The sequence below is a fragment of the Martes martes genome, assembly GCF_963455335.1.
Source record: "Martes martes genome assembly, chromosome: 4".
Lineage (NCBI taxonomy): Eukaryota > Metazoa > Chordata > Mammalia > Carnivora > Mustelidae > Martes > Martes martes.
The window spans coordinates 172,249,508-172,268,572 of NC_137891.1; the positions used below are offsets into that span (position 1 = coordinate 172,249,508).

The window sequence follows — 19,065 nt, forward strand, 5'->3', positions numbered from 1 at the left end:
AGCCCTGGATTCCCAGGCATGGGCTGGCAGCAAAGGCAGATGTGCTCAGAATGGGGAGAGGGCCAGTGAGCCTTTCCCCATTCATCGGAGCCTGGTGCCTTCCTGGCTGACCAGAGGAGCTCAGCAATAATTCAGGGACTCCAACTCTTTGGAACCTGTTGCCAGGAAACAGGTAGACGTGCACGTGCATCCCTGGGGAAGGGAATCAGTTTCCAGCCCAGACAAAGCAATGAAATGTAAGCCCAGGGTGCCAACTGGGGGCCTTAGGACCTCCTCAATCCAGTTCACAGCTGAGTAGGGATCTAGGGCAGGCCCTGCTTAGGGCACAACTGGTGTGACTACAGCCACAGGAGCACCAGAGTGGGTCTTGGGCCCAAAGACTTTATAAATGGACTTTGTGAATGAAAACAGATTTTTCCTGGAGCCATTCCGAGAGATCAAATTCAAATTCAAGTACCCCTAGGGCCAGGAAGGAGGCCTCCGTGGAGATGTCTTCATTATTCTTGGCCAATATGGGTCAAGACCAGGGACTGTAGCCACAGAAGCCAGCTCGGTCCCATCCCCACCCCAGACTCCTCTGGATCAGATTCACCTGCTGGACACTGCCACATGGGGAGACTGGTGCATCTTTAATGAAGTCACCTGATCCCTGGGACAGGCTCCTGGCCTCACCAAGTTCCTGGAGCCAGACCCACTGGGTGACCACCGAGTCACTGTCTTCCTGAACTGGGGTGGCAGGTGTATTTCCCCTGCAGCCATGAACCAGGCCTTCTGGAAAACCTACAAGTCCAAGGTGTTACAGACCCTAAGTGGGGAACCTGAGGAGGGCCTTGCAGAGGAGGTGGGTACGATCCATGCTTGCTGGGTGGGTCCTGGCAGAGGGGCAGCAGGTGTGAAAGGTACAAGGAAGGGCAAGGGACAGGCTCTGGGGGAAGGGCACATTTGTGCAGAAGCCAGCAGCACATTCAGGGATGACAAATGGCATGGTGCAGAAAGCCAGGGTATTGAAGAAAACTGAGGGAGAAGATTTGGGGACCACCAGAAGAATAGTCATTGTTTCCAAAGATCTCAAGGGTTACCGCATGGAAGAGATCCTTCCAGCACCAATGGGCAGTAGCCACCGGGGGTACATGGGGCTTGACATGACTTTCTAGTGGGCAGGGCTCAGCGGAATGTAGATGGCTTGCCTTGAGAGGAAGCGAGTCCTATGGGACTGGAAGTAGGGAAAGCGGTGCTTGACGTAGAGTCACCGTTGTGGCATCAGGTCAGAGCCTGACTTGGACCATCTTTGTCCTGATATTAAAGATCAAAAAGCTCTGAAATGGGAACAATCTTCCATCCAGATGCTGTGATGTATGGCAGTTGTGCAAACAGGTGTTGCAGGGACAGGAGCTATTTCTGTAAGGGGGTGTGTGTGTGTGTGAGTGTGAAGAAGCATCTGTCTAGACAGGTGGGTGTCCCAGGCTGGGCTTGTGTAGAAGTAGCTGTGGGTTGGTATGAGGACTGGGGTCCGTGCAGAATGTCCATGAAGTTGTATGGGTGGGCGTGAACTGGAGATAGGGATTTTCGGGTGTGTGGATTTGGGGCATAAGTCTCTTCTGGAGACTCTCTGTGCAGGCACTGGCAGGTGTTATGTTTGTCCTGTGTGTACATCTCGGCCTTGGTGTCTGTGGAGGGGTGGAGAGGTGGAGGGAGCTGTGGGTGGGCCTCCAGGCAGCCATCTGCATTGGTGTAAGTGTACAGGTGTGAATGGGGTAACCGAGGACATGTTCGTGTAGAGGTGCCTCCCAGGATGTACATGTGGCACAAGGGAAGAGGTATAGCCATGTGGGGTTGCTCACATACAGGTGTGTCTGCACTGGCGTGCATGCCCTTGTCCGCACATTTCTGGGTGTGTGTGGATGTGTCTGTGGGTGAGCAGGTGTGTGCTCAAGGTTGTCTACAGGGGTTTACTATCCAGGTAAGGTATGGGACTCGTGGCCTTATGTAGAGGGCCACCTGCCTGGATTTACAGGCTGTGTGAGTGGATGAGATGGGTGTTTAGGTGGGAGGGTTTGGGGTGCCGGAGTGTGTATACCAGGCTAGCAGTCAGGGAGGGAGGTCTCATTCCTCTGGAGCCTCTCTCATGCTGGGAGGGGTTCTTGTGTCCCAGAGAGGGAACCCAGCATTAGCGGAATCTGAGCCAGCAGAACCCGCAGAAGAGGCTTTCCATTCCATGTCACAGTTGGCTCGCCGGGTGAGTTCTCCCTTCTTCACCCCAGCCCCGGGGGGGGGGGGCTGGCAGAGGCTGCTGTGACCCCCTCCCTGACTCCCAGCCCCTTCCTCCCAGGTTCAGGGGGTTGGGGTGAAAGGTTGGCTGACAATGTCATCTCTGTTTAACAAAGAAGATGAGGACAAGCTGCTGCCACCGGAGCCCTGTGCGGACCAGTACGTGCGTGTTGGTGGGGGCTGGGCTGGGCCTGAGGTCCCCATGTCCTTTCCTTCTGATCTATTTGTCTATCTTTCTGACCAGGGAGGCAGGGGGAGAGCCAGCTCCTGGCTATTTCTGTTTCTCTCATCAGGAAAGAGGCCAAGTTGACATATCTGGAGTTTAAGTCAGATCTCAGGAGGACTTTAAGGGCTGTTGGGATTGAGGTGCTAGAAAGGTACTTTATACTCTCTCTCCTCCCCATCCGCATGGCGGAGGGGGGGTCCCCTCCCTACAATTGAGGAACAGAAGAGAGAACGTTTAGGTGTTCAGAACAGAGGGTGGTCCAGACCAGTGGTTCCCAGTGCTGGTCTAAACCGTCCTCCTCCTAGGGAGTTTGTGCCAGACCCTCCTTCAAAGCTTCTGATTTGGCAGGTGTGGGCTGAGGCCTGGGATCTAGTTTAGTTTAGTTAGGAACCACTGACTTAGAAGGGCTTTGATGCTGGGGGTTAGGGGTAGGGCCCAGGGCAGCTCCTTTCTCCTAGCTCCATTCTGGCACACACTCCCTCTCTGCCCTTTCCTCCAGCCCAGTCACACCCCCTTTCTTTGACACTCCCCTATTCCTTTCTCCCCTGGGGGTCCCCCTGACCCACCCATCTCTCCCTCCCCAGGGGTCCCTTTCTCCCTCCTGGCGCTCATTCCCTGTCCTTCCCAGAGCTCCAAGGACTCCTCCTCAGATCTGAGGCTCCCACCTCAAGACTCAGCATCGCTCCTTGACTGCCCTTCCCCCAACACTCCTTGCCACCCCTCCAGTCCTCCTCCCCACTAAGCCCTCATCTAGGCCTTCCTCATTTCCTTGGGTCGCTCCCCCTGTCCTTCTCTCCAGTGTGTCTTCATTTTCCCAGTCCCCTTTTCTCTCCATCCCAGAACCTCACCCTCGCGCTCGCCCCCGCCCCGCCTCTTTCCCCAGGGCTGCAACCCCGGTTTCCCCGACCCCTTCTCGCAGAGCCTGACCCCGCCCCAACAGTCACCGAGCCCCGCCCCCTCGCCCGAGATCCTCACACAGTTTTCCAGACTCCGCGGCTCAGGCTTCCTTCCCTCCTCTGGCTGTACTCCTCTCCCCGTCTTTCTTAAACGCCTGACCCCGACTCTTTCCCCAGGAATCGTGGTCTCAGTCCCCTCTTCCCAGACCCCTCAGTAATCCCCTGACACTGTCCCACCCCAGCCGCCTTTCCCTGTGCCTCTGAGCCCTCCTCAGACCTCCAGTCTCCCGCCCCACTCCCCGTCACCTGACCTCCCTCTGGCTCCTCCTGTCCCACTACTGGCGCCCGCACCTTGTCTCCCCTCTTCGTCCTCTCCTCGGGCCTCTCGGCCGGTGACACCCGTCCTAATCCCGCAGCCCGCTGGCGGCGCGGTCCCCCTCGCAGGCAGTGACCGCGACGGAGGCGGAGCCGCGCGGGCAGGGATTCTGGGACGCGTTCGCCAGCAGGTGGCAGCAGCAGCAGGCGGCAGCTGCGTCCATACTGCGCGGCGCCGAACCCAGTCCGGAGCCAGACCCCGAAGCCGGGAACGAAGCCGCAGAGGAGGCTGCTGAGCGCCCCGAGCCGGGGGAGGCCGACAACGTGGCCGGCTTCAAGTGGGGCTTTCTCACCCACAAACTGGCCGAGATGAGGGTGAAGGCTGCGCCCAAGGGCGACTAGTCGGTCGGCCCAGCTGGACACCCCCTCCTATCCAACCCCACTCCCATAAAAACCCTGACCCGACACCCCGTGTGACCGAGTGCCTTTGTCCGGACGGCGGGGATGACTGCTTTTGGGTGGGCAACCTCAAGGCAGGGGCCAGCTCAAAGCGCCCTCACTCCCTTCCCCCACAAATGTACAGGGAGAAAATGACGAGACAGCCCTGGTGTCGGATTTAGGATACAACTTCCCAGGAAACTGGGGAACCCCAGAGGACAGGCCCCCATCGCCTTGTTCAGCCTCTTTTAATCCGACAAACGTTGCCTGTGGCTCTCCTCTGTGCACCGTCCCTGCACTGGGGGAAGGTCAGAGACTCACCCGACCAGGGGGGCCCACAAAAGGTGACAAGTTGAGACACAAAAATAAGGCTGTACTTGGGAGCTCGGAGATGAGGCCAATTGGGGAATTCAGGAATTTCGGAGGGAGAATGAATACATGTAATCTTAGAAGGACGAGTGGAAAGAAAGGGGAAGGTAGCCCAGGCAAAGGAAGGAGGACCCTAAACAAAGACTTGGAGAAGTGGACTTGGAGGCAATCAAATGATCTTGTGTGTCTTTGAGGGAAAGGAAGACTGACCCTATGTGAGGCTGCCGATTATCAAACTCCTGGTTTGAATGTTCCCTTCCTTTATTGTCCTCAGTTCTGGATTTTTCCTGTCTCAGCCCATTCACAGCTAGGAACCAAAGAGGGCAGCAAATCTCCAGGAATGGGGGCCTTTTGGGCCAGCAGACCCCACATTTCTGGAGCAGACCCTTCCCCATAACTCCCCAAACGTGCTATTCCTGGTTCCCCAGATCTAACCTGGAAGTAGTTGAAGAAGCGCTCCTTCTCCGACAGGGATAGTGAGCATGTGGGTCGATGGTGGAGATGATCATAATGGAGTTAGTACTGATTCAGTAGTGGTTTTAGTGGCTGTCGTTTATTGAACACTTCCTATATGCCGGGCACTTTGACATGCGTTTTATGACCATTTCAAAAATATTTTGATCACCGAGGGGTGCAGCTGTGGTTCGGGGAAGTTAAGCTTGCCCAGGGTCACACCGTGAGTCGGAAACCCGCATTCCAAAAACCCAGGCGCGTAACTCGGCGCAAGCCCGCCCCTCCGCCTTCCTCAATAGCTGCTCTCTAAGCCAACATCACGACTCCTTTAAATAACGTTTTGGCTTTATTCAGCAGGTTCTCCGATCTCCTACCCCAGGCTTCTCTCCCCAGATCCGGCCTCCACAGGGGCCACGTAGCTGCCCCCTCCCCCTCTGTCGTCTGCTCTGGGAAGGGCCTTCCGAATCATTCGGTCCCATCCTCCCAAGGTTCACGGGGGGGGGGGGGGGGGGGACCAAGAATCCAGAGGGAAGGGCTTTCCTAAAGGCACCCGGCGCGTCAGAGGCAGGGCGCCCCTGCCCGTGCCCGGGTCCAGCCCTGCGTCCACCCCTTAGCCCTCCCGGGACTCCGGACCCCGGACCCCGGACTCCCCGGGAGCCCGCTCCCGAGCGGCCGCGATCACACCTCGGACTCGCGCGGCGGGCCGCGGGCGCGCTGGCAGCCGTACAACCACTGGATGACGCGCGCGTTGCGCTCCACCACCGACACCGGGGGGCGCCCGTCCCGCGCCGAGCCCGCAGCCTCCGAGCCGCCGCCGCCGCCGCCGCCGCCGCCAGCTCCGTCCGGGCGATCCGTGTCGCTATCGCTGGACGTCCAGTCGCTGGCGTCCCCAGAGCCTAGCGGCGGCGACGTTCCGGGCTGGGAGCTGGCGTCGGCGCCCCAGCTCTGCGGAGAGAAGCGCTCAGCGCCCAGCACTTCCACCAGCGCGCGCTCCAGGCCGCAGTAGTTGAAGAAGCGCTCCTTCTCCGACAGGGGTAGTGAGCATGTGGGGCACAGCGCCCGCTTTCCTGCCGCTTCCGGGTCATCTTGGGGCGCGGCCCAAACCCCAGGAGCCGCTGGTCGCTCGGTTGGGCCGGGACTGCTCGAGGTGGCGTCTCGGGGGGCGCCCAGGAAGAGGCGCCGCACGAGCCCCTGGCCCTTGGCGTTCTCTTTGTTCACCGAAGCCTTGCAGTCCCGCTTCTGGCGGTAGAAGACGAGGGAGTCAGGCCTTGGCAGCCGCCTGCCGCTGCTCCGGCGGGCGGGTCCGGGCATCCTGGGCGATGCAGGGGGCCCCAGCTCATTGCAGGGGTGAGGGGTGAGAGGTCCGGGACCCCCACGCAGAGCCGGCTCCTGGCGTCGTGCTATCACTTGATGGGTCTTGACATACTTGGCTTTGTCGGCCTCCAGCCTCTCCACCGCGCTGGGGGTGCGTCCCCTGGACGGGGTGGAGGGAGAGGCCAGGATCATTTCAGCGGAGCTGGACAGGATTGTACCCCATAAGCCGCTGGAAGTAGGCCGCTAGTTGAGGAGCCAAGAGTAACTGGCCGGGGCTTCCTGGTGCCTGCAGGGAAAAAGGAATGGTCAGGGAAAGAGTCCCTGCACTTCTCCTGGAGTCGGTCCTGGGAATAGGATCAGCCAGCCACCCCTCCTCCATCCAAATCAGCCGGTACCATCCTTAAGGGACAGAGAGGCTCAGGCTACCCCTCCCCCCCCATTCCTCAAAGACATTGAGCAGGGGCGCTCTGGCCACCCAGAAAAATGCTCCTTTGAGGCTGCCCCAATCTGGCCATAGAGCCATGCCAAGCAAGCATCAGCAAGTGGGACACTTGGAAAAGGAAATGGGGCTGGTCCCGGCTCAGTTCCCGAAAGTGGCCTCAACCGGAAAAAATACCTCTTCCCAACCCAGCAACTTTGAGTCCAAGACAAGAAGGCTCCCCAGCCACAGGCTGGCTCCAGCAGGGCCCACCCTTCCCGCCCCCAAGCACCCGAGGTCAGGGATATAACCACAGGGTAGGAGCCTCCGGTAATCACAGCCAACTGCCCTGCCCAGTCCCAGCTGGGCCACAGGGAAAGAGACAGAGAGGTGGCGACCAGGTCATGTCATCCAGCCACCTCCCACCTCTGTACCCCTGCCAAGGGAATTCCACAGTGCCCGCCTGTAAACACCACCTTGCCTACCTCTGCATTTCCATTTACAGAAAAGGAAACTGGTAGAGAGGAAAGGGCTTGCTCAGGTCTCTACTAAGGGGCTGGGATTGAAACCTGGGTCTCTAGCCTTGCAGCGCAGAACTAGTTCAAATGGCCTGTCTCTGTCCCTCTCATGTTTTGCTTCTCTTCTTGCTGCTATAATCCCAAGCACTTTCCATTAGACCTTGGCCCTTTGCCTCACTAAAAAGTTCCTTCCACAAATTCTTCCTAATAACTGGCACTCCCAGCAATCTGCCCTCAGGGTCTCTGTCCTCTTCTCATCCTGAGACCCTGTGACCCTTGTCCACCACCTCCCCTCTGCCACTGGGGAAGGGGACCAGGAGGGGTTGTAAATCAAGAGCTGATGATGCTGTTGGCAGTAAGAGAATGGGCCACCCACAAGGCTCAGCACAACCCCTCCCACCCCTGCTCCCTCCTCCCTGAATCCTCCATTCAGTTGAAAGGGACACAGAAGTTCTGGGGGCTGAGGGGACCTCCAGTCAGGAGGCCACAAAAGAAGAGAACTTGCCTGGATAGGGGGAGGCGAGAGACCCTGCCAAAACCCCACTCCAGCGTGTGCATGCGTGTGTGTGCACGCGCACGTACGCGCGCACGCGCACACGCACACACACACACACACACACACCCCTATCTAGTGTCTAGTAAGTCAGTCCATAGGTAGTTGGTGACTGGTGACTGCGAACACAGGCAGCCAGGAGAGCTTGGCAATGACCTCCCTCCTGGCTCTCAAGAACTATACCAGGCAATGGATCCGATTCCAAGGTCCCAAGAGGGCACTGTGCTTATCTGACCTTATGGGTAGCCTCCCATCCCTTTCCCTCTTCCCAGCCCTGAGCAGCAAGGCTATAAAAAGTCCCTAAACACAGGGACCAAAATAATCTGCCATCCACCGTCTCTTCCCTGCCTCCTGGGTTGGCCCTGATGCTCGACCACAGACGTTCCGCCCTAGAAGCCTGGCAGACATCCTTGGGCCCTTCGTCCCTTTGCCCACCGTCTCCCAGTCCTGTGGTTAGTGGTCTGAACTTTGCCCACAGCTTCAGATCTGGACTTGGTGGGGTGGGGGAGGGTGAGAAGCACTTGGTCACTGGCTTGGTGCCAGCCTCCCTGCCCTTGGGTCCCCGAGTGCCTTCCCACCCCAGCCCTCGGCTCGGGATGCACTCACCTCTGTGCCCTCACTGAGGCTAGGCTTGAAGCACGGGTCCCTGGGCAGGACCAGACAAGGGCAGGAGGGACAGTAAGGACTGGAAGTAACTTTGGTGGCAGCCAAACTCCACTCTCCACAGGAAAAGGAGAGAGAGCCTCCACCCCCCGCCCCCCCCAGATTAACCCTTGCCTTCCTGACCTGGAGCCTGGTCTCCAGTTAACTCCTTCCTGGTCACAGTCTCAGTACTGGAGAAGACCTTCAGACCAGGTCCAGACCCTTTATTTTATAGATGGTCATACAGGCCCTGACAGGCTAGGTGATTTGCAGGGAGGCACAGCGAGGTTGGGGTACAGCCAGGACCCAAACAAGGTCTCCTGATTCCCTAGCTCCCTCCAGAGGCCTGGGGTAGGGATATGCTAGTCATGTGGAGTCAGCCCCCTCTGCTAGGCCTTGGCAGAACCTCTTAGTTAAAAGACAAGGCAGAGCAGGGTTCTAGCTGACTGTGCTTGTTTTCCTCTGTAGCAGGTTTAGGCCTGTCCTGGCTGGGGTGTGTGGAGGGTGGCAGGCCTGCTCTCCCTAGGGGTGAGGCCAGGAATCTGCAGCCTAAGGGTGGGGTCATTGGTGCTGCGGATGGAGGATGGACGTGCAGGGCGAGCCTGTCCTAGCAAGTCATGTCTTGGCATGACAGTCACCTTGGAGCCCATTGGAGGTGCCTCTGCCCAAGGTCCTCTGATGGCCAATGGGATTGGCTGGGAAGAGGAAGATAAAGGGATGATTCCGGGGCCAAGCCCGTGTCTTTGGCCTCCTTTCTGTTTTGCCCCACTGGGGACTTCTCAAGGTGACATCTCATGTCTCAAGGCGGAGCCCTGTCCCCACAGTGCTGGTGTTAGGTAATTTCCCCCCCATCTCTCCAGTAACCTGCAGCACCCAGAGCTCAAAGCTCAAAGCCCTTCCCAACAGGCCCCTGCCCCACCCCTAGCTGGCCACTTTCCACAAACCCCTTTCCTTCCCTTGTAGCACTGTTAATGTTTGCAAAGCACATTCACACCTGTGCTCTTGGATCTCCTTTGTTTCTCCTAAGAACTCCAGGGGTGGGGGCCGGTAGGGGTGACCACCCCACCTGATGGATGAGGAAATGGGATCTTGCCAAAACCCAACTCTGAAACCACCGCTCTTTCTGCTGCACCCTCTGCCTGTCAAGTAAAATAATGAGTTTGAAAAACCAGGAGGCCCATTTGCGGGTAAGAGATTTTTATCACCTAGTCAAGGGAAGGTTTTCGGGTTTTTTTGTTTGTTTGTTTATTGGTCCATGATAGTTCCATATTGCATTCTTATGTTATCTATCTTTGCAAAATATTTTCATCTACATGATCACAATTCATCCCTGGGACAATCTTTGGGGAGTAGGGGGTTTTACTTCCCCATTTAACAGCGGAGGATACTGAGGCTTAGAGATGTGAAAGGACCCATCCAAACTCACTCAATGAGACTAAGAATTAACTTTTTTTTTTAAACAGATAACTTTTATTGGGGGATTAATATATGCTAGGCATTGTTCTGTGATTAACACATTTAATCCTCAAAACAACCCGGTGAAAGGGGTACTTTTATTCACCTAATTTTACAGATGTGCAGACCCCTAGCACTGAGATCTGGTTGTGAAGGGGTTAAGCATGGAGGCTGGGCAGGGCCCAGCTGGGATGCTGTCAATGGCAGGAAACCTGGCCTGTGAGGGAGGGGGAGGATGGGGCTGTTGTGTCTGACTTGATGCAACCCCCATCCCTTTGGTCTTAAAGGAGCCTCCGGGTTGGGTGGAAGGGCAGCTGGAGTGAGGGTCGGAGGTGGGCGGGGGACTTCTCAGCTCTTTTCTAGGGACTAAGACAGAGTTTGGGCTACAGAAAGAGGGGATTCAGAGTGGAACACAGGTGCCACCCTGGGGCAGCCCCAGGTCTGAGGAGGGTAACCGGAAATGACCCTGCCTCCTTGTGGGAGCACTCTGTCAGCGTCAGAGGGGGAAGACTGCTCCAGACCTCAGGGCGCCCAGTTAGAGAGGGGAGACACAGCTCTGCCCTCAGCAATCCAAGATGGGGGGTGGTCAAGGACTCGGAGTCTGAGCGGTGACAGTTCCCTGTCCCCGGATGCCAGTGGACACATACTGGCAGAGAGGCTCATGAAGGAGAGGTCAAACTAGATCGGCTTTTTGGGTAAAAGAGCCCTCCTGTGCCCCTCCCGCAAGGAGTTAGAGGGGACAGGTGGGGGGGTTGGGGGGAGATCAAGGGGCGGAGATCCAGCAGCCCGCCTGCTGGGCTCTTGGTCACACTTGTTATCAACCGGATCCTCTGTCTTTCTGGTCATGGATCCCTAGGGAGATCCTTAAAGTGGCTCCTTCCGGTGCAAGAGCCAGGACTTTGAGCCCGTGGGAGGCCAAATCTGAGAGAGGTTTCCTTCCTATTTCCGAGTTCATTGAGCTCATTCCCGGATCACCTTGATGATCGATTGGAATGGGTCTGAGTCAGAACCGGCTCCTTCCGGAGGAGAGAGTTGGGGGGGAAGGGGGTGTAGGCTGGGGGGCAGCTCTGGTCAGTGTCGGGAATAATGAGATGGCTCAGGAAGGTCTTCAGATCCAGACCCGGACCCCAGACTCACCCTGTTCTGCACCGCCCCCCCCACCCCGCCCCCCCCACCACCCCCACCCCCTCCCTGTGCTTAGCAGGCAGTGACGGCCTCCTCACCCCAGCCACAGGCACCTCAGCCCTGCCTTTCATGCTAACCCTGGTGTGGCTGCTCACTGGCACCTTGGCCTGGAGCACAAGCTTAACCTCTTTGAGTGTCCTTCAGCGTAAAATGGGAATGACAAGACTCAGCTCTTGAGTGGCAGGAGGAAGTAGTGGCAGTGGTGACTGGGAAAGCCTCTGGTGCCTTAAGGAGCTCATAAATGTTAGACGAATCTGCCTTTTAGCTCTTGCCCAGCCCTGACACCTTCCCGACACCTCTGGCCCAAATCGTTTCTCTAACTCCTCAGTCTCAGCTGCTGTCAACAAATCTTCCTGAACACTGCTGTGTGCTGTGAGGTCAGCAGAGAGGTCGGACATGGTTTCTGCTCTCAGGGAGCTTGGCCTGCTTAGGGGCTGGGGGTGGGTGGAGGTGGCGGGGGGCAGAGGCATGACAGACTGATCACAGCTCCAGCCAGGGCAGTGCTTCTGTGACAGAGGCCAACAAAGCAGGGGACAGTGGAGGACATTTGTTCTTCCAGAGAAGCTGGGGGCAGGGAGGAAGGGATTTCTGGCCTGGGTGGGATGGGACGTGAGGGGTGGGGTGTTGGGGGAGGGCCCGGGAGAGCTGGAGGACTAAAGACAGCAGGAGTTCCAGGGTGTCAGTGAGGGGGTGCGGGGACAGGGAGGGGGGTGAAGAGTGTGAAGGAGAGGGACAGAGACAGAGGGAGAGAGAAGGAGGAGAGAAATAGGAAGGGAGAGAGGCTGGGGGGGTGCTGAGAGGGAATATGGGGTGTGGAGAAGGGAGGGGTTCTGTGAGGAGGTGTGTGAGGTGGTGGGGGTCCCGAGAAGAGGCAGCTCAGAGGAGAGATGGGGCTCTGGGTGGGGTCTGGCTTAGAGAGCAGGAGGGGCTCAACGCTGTTGTGGGCACCAAGGGAGGGACCCCTCTGCTGGCCCTCTGCGCCCCCACAGAGATTAGAGCAGCTACTGTGCAATTCGGGGCCTTCCGTTTAGGAAAGAATCTCAGCCACAACAATAGCCTGGCTCCAGCTTCTCCCGGTGAGAGGTGCGGCCTCTGGGCAGAGCTGGAGCCCCCGCAGCCACTGGGGGAAGGGAAGGGGGGGCACAGGGTGGGGGCGTGGAGAGGAAGGTGTCGTTAAAGGTTGTTTGTGGAGCACCTCCGCGTTGCCAGCAAATGAAGTGAATACGAGGTTGGATTTCTGCTCTCTCAGTGCGTGGAGCGTGGTGTTAGAATGAGGAAGCCAAGTCCATGCACTGTGTGCCCTGCGCAGGGCGCTCTGTGCAGTAGTCCCCTGCTTCTCACCAAATGCCTTGTGAATGCGGTGAGGGAGCCGTGGGGTGGGAGGGTTGGGGGGCTAGAGAAGTATCTCAGCCGGGTCCACAGCTGGCAGCCAGAGAGCAGGGCCTGCAGAAGAGCTCCCAGCTCCCTGCCCCTCAGAAGGCAGTACCTGCAGCATCCAGTCCTGCAAGCGAAGCCAAGCGGGGAAGGAGGGCAGCCCCAGCTGCAGTGCTCACCGCCTCCACCTCCGTGCCCGCATTTTCTTCAGCACCTCCATCATCCCCACCTCCCGTTGCTGTCCTAAGCAAGGTGCCTCCACATCCAGTACCAGGAACAAAACCCATCCTGTCTCCACCTAGTGCAGGAAGGAACATGTGGGCAAGAAACGGGGGTTCTTGTGGAATGCGGCGGCAAGAAATCTATCCTCCGGCAAGTAATGACAACTACGTGTTCACAATGACATGTTGAAAAATGCGTTTTGATTTTTTTTTAACACAGAGAAAGTCATGAAAATATCAAACATGACTGAACTTAATTATTATTGAACATATATGGGTATTTTGGTCAAGGGACAGCAATACTGGATGAGTAAGAAAATAAAGATGTGACTAATTCACAAATCGTTCCGTCTCTACTCCATAAAATCTATTTTTCTTGCCTTGATTTGAACAAAATTACCAAGTATGTTGCTATAATGAAAAGTTGCAGAGGCACTGGCTGGCTCAGTCATTAGAGCATGTGACTCTTGATCTCAGTGTTGGGAGTTCAAGCCCCAAGTGTAGAGCTTATTTTTTTTTTATGGGTTTTTTTTGTTGTTGTTTTTACTTATTTGTTTGACAGAGATCACAAGTAGTCAGAGAGGCAGGCGGGGTGGGGGTGGGGGTTGGGGGGGAAGCAGGCTCCCCGCTGAGCAGAGAGCCTGATGTAGGGCTCGATGCGGGGCTCGATCCCAGGACCCTGGGATCACGACCTGAGCCAAAGGCAGAGGCTTAACCCACTGAACCACCCAGGCGCCCCTACTTCTAGCTAGTTCTAAGGGTGGCACTGAGCTATGGCCAGGAAGCTGCTGTGTCACATTGAATATACCCCATGGTGGGGACATACCTTTCTGTATGTGAGGAGGGTAATTCACAGAGAAGGTGAAGGTTGAGAGCTGGGCTGATACCCCAAAAGGTGAGTATTATAACCATCACCCCTAATATCAAACTCGTGTTGTAACTAGCGTCTTAGTGTTACCCCTGGATTCTAATCGTCCACTACTTCCCAGTCGTTGTCAGCTTCTCCGTGGTTCCTAGCACGGTAAACACCTGTGAATTTTGTCATTCAACAATTGCTCTCATCCTACCCTGACTTTGGCCACCTGTGCTCTCAGAGTGGCGTAACTTGACTTGCAGCAGGGTGCTTGACCTAGGCTTGGGTAAAAAGCCTATCATGTGGGGCACCTGGGTGGCTTGGTGGGTTAAGCCTCTGCTTTCGGCTCAGGTCATGATCTCAGGGTCCTGGGATCGAGTCCTACATCGGGCTTTCTGCTCAGCGGAGAGCCTGCTTCCTCTTCTCTCTCTCTCTGCCTGCCTCTCTGCCTACTTGTGATCTCTCTCTGTCAAATAAATAAATAAAAGCTTAAAAAAAAAAGCCTATCATGTTTCTCTGGCCCCAATACTTCATTTAAAGATGGATATGTAACTCAATTACAGCCAAGGGGACTTTTGCTGAGACTGCGGCAACAAATCTCTCTCTTCGCTACAATGCAAGAAGCCCAGAGGGTCCAGCCTGCCCAAAGACCGAGTCAGCAGAGAAGGAGCAGCTGTGAGGGTCAGAGCCAGTGAAAACGGACCTTGAGGAGGGGGCCTTTTATATCTGGTCATATCTGAAGCAAACTAGTAGGGAAGCCAATACCTCTCCTTTTGGCTTAACCATGCTGGGTTGGTTTTTCAGTTACTTACAGTCAAAATAAACCAGAAGGAGATATCTTTCTCTCCAGAACTGTGTCAACTTCATCACAGTGCCTGTAGCATGGGCCGTGAACAGCCTTCCTTTGCTTACTATCGCAACCCATCTCTACACTAATTTCTCCAGAATGCTCAACAAATGCCTCCAGGGTTTTTTTTTTTTTTTTTGCAAAGCTGACTTGAAAGAGCGGTTGAAGTTCTCATAAGGGGTCAGGACACCGAAGTCCTGGTCTTGACTTTGACACAAACTCACTCTTGGTCTGGAGCAAGTCGCACTCTCTTGTATTTCAGATTCTCATATGTTAAAAGGAAAAAAGTGGATTCGACCATGGTTCCCCAATGCTATTCCTTGGTGGATTCCAAATGGCTACATGAAACTTACCTGCGGAGGTTGCTAACAAGACAGATGCCAGACCTCTGCTTTCTGAGAACCTAATTTAGTAGGTCTAGTGGGGAGTCAAGAAGGAAAGAATATAACAGTAGGTCAGACTGATTTTATTGATATGAATACCCTTACTAGAGATTCTAGATTTAATGTGTTATCTCTTGCAGCTGAAGGTAGCTCTAATATTGCTTGTTTAGTTGATTGAAACCGGTACTCAACATGGCCTGTAGTCACTAAGGCTGAGATGTCAGCATTTTTCTGGTTAATATGTCTCACGTCTAAAAAGATAGGAATGTTGGAGATTTATCACATGAGATGGCACATGTTCCCCCCAGGAGGGCTCAGAGGGTAGTTCTTCGCCTAGGTGTTGAGATAAGCCTAAGTGAGAATAACAACAGTATTCTTGAAAAATTTTATGGTCACTATCTTCTGCCATTTGGGTATATTGGGAGAGGCACCACTGAGACGGGCTCCCTGATTTCATTAGGGGTGATGGGGTCCTGAAGGAGTAGAGGCCAAGCTGAACTTGCCCAAGCTGCCAGAGTCAAGGTGGACACTTTCCCCGCAGGATGAGGTGATCATCGTTCAGTTGCAGGGATCTTTGATCAGAGTGTCCTAGGAATTAAATAGATGAGCAGCTTATTAGATATCCTTGAGTTATATAACAGAAAACCCTCCACATCTTGTGGCCAGAAGCCTAAAGTGAATTGTTGTCCCAATGGAGTGTCTCAGCCTTGCACCTAATTTCCACATCCAAGCCAGTTCACAGAGCTGATGTCCCCACCGAATAGGAGGCCAGGTCCCACAAATGGATAGTCTGTCAGTGTATGTCTTCCTCTAAGGAAGGATGGGAAAACTCAGACCTTTTAGGCATGACTAGACATTGACTTTGGAATTGATGCTATCTCTGGGAACCCACTGTTCAACATGTCTGAAACGAAACTGCTGATCTCTTATGCCCCCAGATCCATCTCGGCATCCTTCCAACCACTCAGGCCAAAAGCCTGGAGTCATCTTGGACACACGTCTTTCCTTCACATTCCTCATCTAATCCTTAGCCATCTGTTGGCCTATCTTCTGAACACATCCTGATATAGGTCACCTCTGTCCCACCCTACTCCTACCACCTTGGGCCAAATGCTGTCCTCTCTTGCTTGCATTCCTGCAGTAGCCTCCAGGGCTCCCTCCTAACCTCAGCCCACCCAGCAGAGATCAATCCTTTCAAAGTGGAAGTTAATCACCAAGTCACTTCCAACCCAAATTCCTGAAAGAGCCTCCTCCACTCTGGGGAGTGAGACCCAATGCACTCAAAGGCTTACAAGGCTTTTCCTGACCTGGATCTTATCTCTGGCTGTCCTCCCTCTCACCCACCCTGCCACAGACACTCTGGCTTCCTAGCCTGCTCCTTGAACACACGACCATGTCTACCTTTGGGCTTTGACCCTCTGCCTGGAATGCCTTACCTTTACCTCTCAGCTTCGCTAACTCCTTCTCCTCCTTTAAGACTTTGTTAAACTCTTTCCCCAATGAGATCTCCCCTGACCGCTTCATTGAGTAAGTCAGCTAGCATCTTTTTTAGCGTTCCCAACATGTCTGCTGTGCTGTGCTTTTCCTTTGCATCTTCTTTTTGGTTTGTTTTTTAACTTAACAATTCTATCATACTAAATGACTTATTTGTTTATGCTCATACATGTCTCCCCAACTAGAATATAAGTTCACTGAGGCTGGAGACCTTTATTTTGTTCACAGATGTGTTGCCAGCACCTGGCATGGGGCCAAAGACTTAGTGGGTTTCTCAATACATTTGTTTCATGAATGGATTTTTTAAAAAAAGATTGTATTTACTTATTTGACAGACAGAGATCACAAGTAGGCAGAGGCAGGCAGAGAGAGAGGGGGAGGCAGGCTCCCTGCTGAGCAGAGAGCCCTATGTGGGGCTCGACCCCAGGACTCTGGGATCATGACCTGAGCCGAAGGCAGAGGCTTTAACCCACTGAGCCACCCAGGTGCCCCTCATGAACGGATTTTGAAGAAACCGTGGAGAGACTGGGAGGGGGGGCTTGAGAAGTTCTCTTGAGGGTCTTGGGACTGGAGTGATGCAAGCTCCAGGCCCCAAAAGCCTTCCAAAACCATAGAATTTACAAGTTGAATTTTGGGAAGTTTGTCAGAAATATCAGGACATTTTATTTTATTTTTTAAGGAAATCTCTATTTTATTTATTTTTCTTAAAAAAAATTTTTTTATTAACATATAATGTATTATTAGCCCCAGGGGTACAGGTCTGTGAATCGCCAGGTTTATACACTTCACAGCACTCACCATAGCACATACCTTCCCCAATGTCCATAACCCAACCACCCTCTCCCTAACCCCCTTCCCCCGGCAAACCTCAGTTTGTTTTGTGAGATTAAGAGTCTCTTATGGTTCGTCTCCCTCCTGATCCCATCTTGTTTAATTTATTCCCTTCCTACCCCCCAAACCCCCCACATTGCCTCTCAACTTCCTCATATCAGGGAGATCATATGATAATTGTCTTTCTCTTATTGACTTATTTCGCTAAGCATAATACCTTCTAATTCCATCCATGCCATTGCAAATGGCAAGATTTCATTTCTTTTGATGGCTGCATCATATTCTATTGTATATATATACCACATCTTCTTTATCCTTTCATCTGTTGATGGACATCTAGTTTCTTTCCATAGTTTGGCAATTGTGGACATTGCTGCTACGTGACCCTTCAGATCACTACATTTGTATGTTTAGGGTAAATACCCAGTAGTGCAATTGGTGGGTCATAGGGTAGCTCTATTTTCGACTTTTTGAGGAACCTCCATGCTGTTTTCCAGAGTGGCTGCACCAGCTTGCATTCCTGCCAACAATGTAGGAGGGTTCCCCTTTCTCCACATCCTTACCAACATTTGTCATTTCCTGATTTGTTCATCTTAGCCATTCTGACTGGTGTGAGGTGGTATCTCATTGTGGTTTTGATTTGTATTCCCTGATGCTGAGTGATGTTGAGCACTTTTTCGTGTGTCTGTTGGCCATCTGGATGTCTTCTTTGCAGCAATGTCTGTTCATGTCCTCTGCCCATTTCTTGATTGGATTATTTGTTCTTTGGGCGTTGAGTTTGATAAGTTCTTTATGGATTTTGGATACTAGCTCTTTATCTGATGTGTCATTTGCAAATATCTTCTCCCATTCTGTCGGTTGTCTTTTGGTTTTGTTGACTGTTTCCTTTGTTGTGCAAAAGTCTTTTATCTTGATGAAGTCCGAAGAGTTCATTTTTGCCCTTGCTTCCCTTGCTTTTGGTGGTGTTTCTAGGAAGAAGTTGCTGCGGCTGAGGTGGAAGAGTTTGCTGCCTGTGTTCTCCTCAAAGATGTTGATGGATTCCTGTCTCCCATTTAGGTCTTTCATCCATTTTGAGTCTATTTTTATGTTTGGTGTAAGGAAATGGTCCGGTTTCATTCTTCTGCATGTGGATGTCTAATTTTCCCAGCACCATTTGTTGAAGAGACTATTTTTTTTTCCCCATTGCACATTCTTTCCTGCTTTGTTGAAGATTAGTTGACCCTAGAGTTGAGGGTCCATTTCTGGGCTCTCTATTCTATTCCATTGATCTATGTGTCTGTTTTTGTCCCAGTACCATACTGTCTTGATGATTACAGCCTTGTAATAGAGCTTGAAGTATGGAATTGTGATGCCACCAACTTTGGTTTTCTTTTTCAACATTCCTCTGGCTATTCGGGGTCTTCTCTGGTTCCATACAGATTTTAGGATTATTTGTTCCATTTCTTTGAAAAAAGTTGATGGTATTTTTTTAAAGATTTTATTTATTTATTTGACAGAGAGAGAGATTACAAGTAGGCAGAGAGGCAGGCAGTGGGGGAGAGGGGAAGCAGGCTCCCTGCTGAGCAGAGAGCCCATGCAGGGCTCGATCCCAGGACCCTGAGATCATGACCTGAGCTGAAAGCAGAGGCCTAACCCACTGAGCCACCCAGACACCCCAAAGTTGATGGTATTTTGATAGGGATTGCATTAAATATGTAAATTGCTCTAGGTAACATAGACATTTTCACAATATTTGTTCTTCCTGGGGTGCCTGGGTAGCTCAGTCAGTTAAGCTGCTGCCTTCAGCTCAGGTCATGATCCCGGGGTCCTAGGATCAAGTCCCACATCGGGCTCCTTGCTTGTTGGGGAGCCTGCTTCTCTCTCTGCCTCTGCCTGCCACTCTGCCTGGTGTGCTCTCTCTCTCTCTCTGATGAATAAATAAATAAATAAATAAAACCTTAAAAAAAAATTTTGTTCTTCCAATCCATGAGCATGGAATGTTTTTCCACTTCTTTCTGTCTTCCTCAACTTTT

At 53.4% G+C, this 19,065-nt stretch overlaps 2 protein-coding genes across 4 annotated transcripts; one reads left to right on the plus strand and one right to left on the minus strand.

Moving 5' to 3' along the window:
• Positions 1 to 757: 757 nt before the first annotated feature.
• Positions 758 to 4,107, plus strand: LOC308342409 (uncharacterized protein C1orf232; the record flags this gene model as incomplete). Of its 2 annotated transcripts, none has more annotated exons than XM_080802818.1 (4): positions 758 to 845; positions 2,136 to 2,236; positions 2,330 to 2,427; positions 3,807 to 4,107. In XM_080802818.1, the coding sequence occupies 4 exons, from the start codon at positions 758 to 760 to the stop codon at positions 4,105 to 4,107; spliced, it is 588 nt and encodes a 195-aa protein (XP_080658944.1). The 2 variants fall into 2 exon arrangements, with proteins under 2 accessions (XP_080658944.1, XP_080658945.1); XM_080802819.1 differs by having other exon boundaries at positions 758 to 841; positions 2,153 to 2,236.
• A 946-nt stretch (positions 4,108 to 5,053) lies between these two features.
• On the minus strand, positions 5,054 to 8,484 carry FAM110D (family with sequence similarity 110 member D). Of its 2 annotated transcripts, none has more exons than XM_080801902.1 (2): positions 6,896 to 7,047; positions 5,054 to 6,565 (listed from the first exon to the last, which is right to left on the minus strand). In XM_080801902.1, exon 2 carries the CDS (start codon positions 6,469 to 6,471, stop codon positions 5,644 to 5,646), a length of 828 nt encoding a protein of 275 aa, XP_080658028.1. In that variant the 5' UTR covers positions 6,472 to 6,565; positions 6,896 to 7,047; the 3' UTR covers positions 5,054 to 5,643. The 2 variants fall into 2 exon arrangements, with proteins under 2 accessions (XP_080658028.1, XP_080658027.1); XM_080801901.1 differs by lacking the exon at positions 6,896 to 7,047 and adding an exon at positions 8,375 to 8,484 and having other exon boundaries at positions 5,297 to 6,565.
• Positions 8,485 to 19,065: the final 10,581 nt, after the last annotated feature.

What these genes read in the sequence shown, in the direction of transcription:
- FAM110D (XM_080801902.1), bottom strand. Translation starts at nt 6,471, where the DNA reads ATGATCCTGGCCTCTCCCTCCACCCCGTCCAGGGGACGCACCCCCAGC.